The 1400-nt window shown below is 39.6% G+C and overlaps 1 protein-coding gene across 1 annotated transcript; it reads right to left on the bottom strand.

Moving 5' to 3' along the window:
• Nucleotides 1-648: 648 nt before the first annotated feature.
• Nucleotides 649-795, bottom strand: tunar (TCL1 upstream neural differentiation-associated RNA; the record flags this gene model as incomplete). The annotated part of the gene is made up of 1 exon (XM_080479892.1): nucleotides 649-795. One exon carries the CDS (start codon nucleotides 793-795, stop codon nucleotides 649-651), a length of 147 nt encoding a protein of 48 aa, XP_080336018.1.
• Between the last annotated feature and the right edge of the window lie 605 nt (nucleotides 796-1400).

Below are 1400 nucleotides of genomic sequence, written 5' to 3'. Positions count from 1 at the left end.
TGTACGCGGAACAAGCTAAACATGTGAGCATAACCCATTTGATGTTGGATCCTGTGGAAAGTCACCCAACGACAATTATTTCCAAAACTTGATGAGAAAATCTGTATAAAAGCGAACCTTGAATCAAGCTGTCGGTTTGAATCGCATATAAATGGAAGTTTGTGTGTTTAACTGAGTGAAAAAATATTAAACAGCGACCTGTGTTTACTCTCTCTGTATCGTCATTGTTTATGCAATGGAAGCAGTTCTGAAAATATCCATGTTTTATTAATAAGATCTGAAAAATATTTTCTAAAAGTGTCCACACTGCAGCTTCGAGTCCACGTGTTGGCAAAAACTGCATCTCTGAGCGTCTCTCATTAGTTTCATGCACTCATATGTACAAGTCAAAGATGGCCAGATATCCGGGATATTTCTACCTGTAAAGACAAGAGGAACACGCCAGTTTCCCGGAATCTCATTATCATGAAGTGATGTGGGATTGATGCCGTGTAGCACTGGTAGACAGTCGGATCCAGTTCACCACTGGGGAGGTTCATCCTCCGTCTTGCTCCTCCCATCTTTATCTCCAAAAACAGCGCACAAGATGTGGCTCAGACGAGATCCGCTCCGCCCGCTGAATGATGACGCACCGAAACAGTTTGAGACCTACAAGGTGGTGTAGATGTAGACGAAGATGATAACTACCAAGTTAAGGATGGTCCCAATGATGCCCAACATGGCCAAGATGGTCTCCTCTTTACTTTCCTTGTCTTGGATTCCCTTTTCCTCATCACTGTAGACAGTATTTACCATTTTCCCAGAAAGAATCTGCAGTTTCCGTCTCAGGCCAATCTGGAGTGGGCAGATAAGAAAAGAGAAAAAACAAACATGATTCATGTTTCAGTCGATGCAACCAGTTCTTTTCTTTTTCTTTTTTTCTAAATGAAATCAGACTTTGATCTAAGTATGGTGAACAGCGATAATTGCATCAAATAAACACCTTATCTGTGGGTGAGATGATTGGTGAGGGAATGATTAACATGTAAACAAGAAAGGAGCCAATTATGTAGTTGATGTATTTTACAGGATTAAAAACAAATTGAGTTAATAACAGTATACATGCTTGAAATAGACTTGGAGCAGCAGGAACACTTTGAGAAAATATATGTAACATGACAACAAATTAACTTGCTTTTAATCCAAAAACTTAAAAAGGAAGAGCTTGTGTATGTGCGTGACTCTTATTGTCAGCGTTATTGTCGCCGAATATGTAACAAGATTTACAATATTCTTACTTTCATCAGGCTCAAGCGTTGCACAAGGAAAAACCGTGACACAAACGGTGCTGCTGTTCCAGCATGTTGCCTGTAAGCATCTGTGCAGATATGTTTAATTCAAGATTATAGGAAAGATTTTCC

The sequence above is a fragment of the Lipophrys pholis genome (genome assembly GCF_963383615.2).
Source record: "Lipophrys pholis genome assembly, chromosome: 14".
NCBI classification, from domain to species: Eukaryota; Metazoa; Chordata; class Actinopteri; order Blenniiformes; family Blenniidae; genus Lipophrys; species Lipophrys pholis.
This window is presented reverse-complemented; position numbering and strand designations above follow the sequence as displayed.